The following is a 2,771-nucleotide window of genomic DNA, read 5'->3' as shown; positions in this document are numbered from 1 at the left end:
CATGGTACCATCATCTTCGGGTGGTAGAGCGTTGGTGCCTGTAAATGGCAATGGGGTTGCACATACGCATCATTATCAAAGTTATCAAAATGCTCATCATGCAGCTAGCTATCATGAATGAAGTTGTCGAGACACATGTATGAAGTGACAATCATCTTTTGGGCATCTGGTTTGTACCGTGGTATGCCTCCGAGAATTAGTCATTTCATCTTGAGAACACCAAACGGGGCGGAGCAGCGGCTCCCGGCCTGGAGGCGAGCGTGCGGAGCGGAGGAGTGGGGCGGAGGGTCGGCGTTGGGCTGGCGGAGGAGCTGCTAGGGCGGGCACTCGGGTGGCGGCGCCCCTGGAACCCCACCACGAGGATGAGCGGGGAGTGGGGGATGCAGGGCAAGAGGAAGGAGTCGCACGACTCGTTTTCGTTCGTGCGGCTAGCCTCTAGTGGCATTTCCCTTGTAATTTGCGTTTGAAATAGGTGTATTGTCTCAAACTGGATCGTTTTATTTTATGGAAGTGCCTAGAATCGCCAGAATCAAGGTTTGCACGCGATTTTCGATTGCACTACCGATTCTAGCGATTGTGTGATGATTTTAGACAATCAAATCGAGTTCTTTTAAGCTTTTGATTTTCCAAACCTAGAATCACCAGAATCGAGCGAAAAGTACTAGGCCTAAGGTCCTTGTGAATTCATCCTCAGCAAGTGATTCATGCATCAAGAACATGTTCCTTTCCTCTGCGCTTGAATATGAAGGAACTTCTATGTTCTCTAACTAGTTTTCTTCCCGGATTTTCGTTTTAACTAGCAAATTATAAACCGAGCTCATCGAAATTTTTCGTTTTGCCAGCACTTCTCCAATGTTAGCTTTTTTGTAACTTTTTCATACTCAACAACTTGAGTTTTAAACCCAAAAACTTGTTTCTTCATAAGTCTAAAAACTTGTTAACAGACTCAAGATTTCTTTATAATATTTGAAACCTGTTTTCAGATTCATAAAATATTAGAGGATTCTATTTTTCTCCATAATTTATAAAATGTACATGAATTTGATAAATATGGAAGAATTAATAAAATGTTCAGGAATTCACATTAAGTTCATAAATTTTAAATTTTTCAAGCATTCAAAAAACTACCACAATTCCAAATAGTTCATGTATTTAAAAAATGTTTAAACATTTATACAGTTTTCCAAATTAGTAAAACTGTTTAAAAATTTGAAAATATATTTATAAATTTGAATACAGTTCATTAAATTAAAAGATTCATAAATTAAATAGTGTTAACAAATATTTTTTTAAATTTGTAAAAAAAATCATGAATTCATGTAATTTTTGTGTTTTCATAAATTTTCAAAAAAATTGAAAATGTTGACGAAATCAAGTAATTTTCGAAATATAAGAAAAAAATCATAAGACAAGAAAAAACAGAAAAATTAATCAGGGGAAGAACATCCCGGAAGTTGCCAAAAATCGGATGAGAAGCTCCTATAATGTTCAGGAATTTCCAATTCAAAAATGAGAGAGGATGATATGACTTCATCAAATAATAATATTGGTGGAGTAATTGAGTATTCTCTCATTTCGATTTTGAATATTGACAACAATTCTCATTCAAAAAATAAAATATTATGAGAGAAGGAAATATGACTCCTTCAATATATTTTGTTTGCAGATTCTTTAACTGTTATTTGGTTTTATCTCTGAAGTTTTAACATGTTTTGTGGAACATTTACAAAGCCCCAAAATATAATTTACAGAAGTTTTGTGTGTATTTTATTTAGTTTTGGTCTCTAAAAATTGTTCATTATTTTTATGTAGCTATAGTGTTTTCCTGTGTGTTTATAGTATTTTAGGAATTTAACTGATATTTTATTTTAGCCAAGAGACTTTCCTATGCACGATTTAGTTTTCGTAGTGTTTACTCTTCACCTTGGGCTATAGAAGCACAGCAGACGAAGCCCATTTCTATACCTCGCACACGCGAATTATTGAAATAGCAGACCGGCCCATTTAGCCCAGCGAGCACCCACCCCTCCACTTCCTTTTTTTCTGTTTTTCTTTCTCAGCTCTCCGCCACTGACTATGGGTCCCACCCTGTCATCCTCTACCTTGCAGCGTGTTCATCTGGGACACCGGAGCCGATCCAGAATCGATTGATTCAAGAAAAAGCATCAAAATAAACTGGTTGATTATCACCACATGTAAACCACCCTCTGCGTTTGACACGTGCCTCTGCGACCATCCACCGCTTCCCCTCCATGACCTTATCTATTCCCGAACGTCTTGTTCCACACATTTTTCCCCTCCTCCACCCCTGTTCGTCACTCCCGAGAGAGGAGTCCCATGGCAACGCCGCCACCTCCGCGTCGACGGGCTGCCGACGCTACATTGGAGCACCGCGCATCGCTGCCGCGGCTGCAGTGGAGCTCCGCCGCGCTGGTGTTGCGGCTTCACCGGGGGATGCAATGGTGTCCGCCGGTGCTGCAAACGACGAAGCACGCGCATCGCCGTCGCATGTTCATCCGCCCGTCCCTGCCATGTGCTTCACCACAGCAACCCCATCGGCGTCTCACTGCGTTGGAGCACCGCCGTGCGCGGTGGCAGCACTGCATTGACGCTTCGTCGGACGCCATCGTGGTGCTGCCATGAAGCTCGTGGCACCGGCGTGGCGCAGTGAAGCTCCACCGGTGGCGCACATCGAGATGCTGCCATGAAGCCCGCCACGCCGGCGTGGCGCAGTGAAGCTCCGTCGGTGGCACACGTCGAGGTGTTGCCAT

General features: G+C 42.4%; 1 protein-coding gene across 1 annotated transcript; it reads left to right on the top strand.

Annotated features, from left to right (window-relative positions):
- The first annotated feature begins 2,324 nt into the window (after positions 1–2,324).
- On the top strand, positions 2,325–2,771 carry LOC123404697. The gene has a single exon (XM_045098648.1). It carries the CDS (start codon positions 2,338–2,340, stop codon positions 2,641–2,643), a length of 306 nt encoding a protein of 101 aa, XP_044954583.1. The 5' UTR covers positions 2,325–2,337; the 3' UTR covers positions 2,644–2,771.

This window comes from Hordeum vulgare, chromosome 1H (genome assembly GCF_904849725.1).
Source record: "Hordeum vulgare subsp. vulgare chromosome 1H, MorexV3_pseudomolecules_assembly, whole genome shotgun sequence".
Classification (NCBI taxonomy): Eukaryota; Viridiplantae; Streptophyta; class Magnoliopsida; order Poales; family Poaceae; genus Hordeum; species Hordeum vulgare.
The sequence above is the reverse complement of the archived record's forward strand: the minus strand, read 5'-3'. Positions and strand labels throughout refer to the sequence as shown.

Bases quoted from the DNA above. Each gene is read 5' to 3' on its own strand.
- LOC123404697 (XM_045098648.1), top strand. From the start codon at position 2,338: ATGGCAACGCCGCCACCTCCGCGTCGACGGGCTGCCGACGCTACATTG.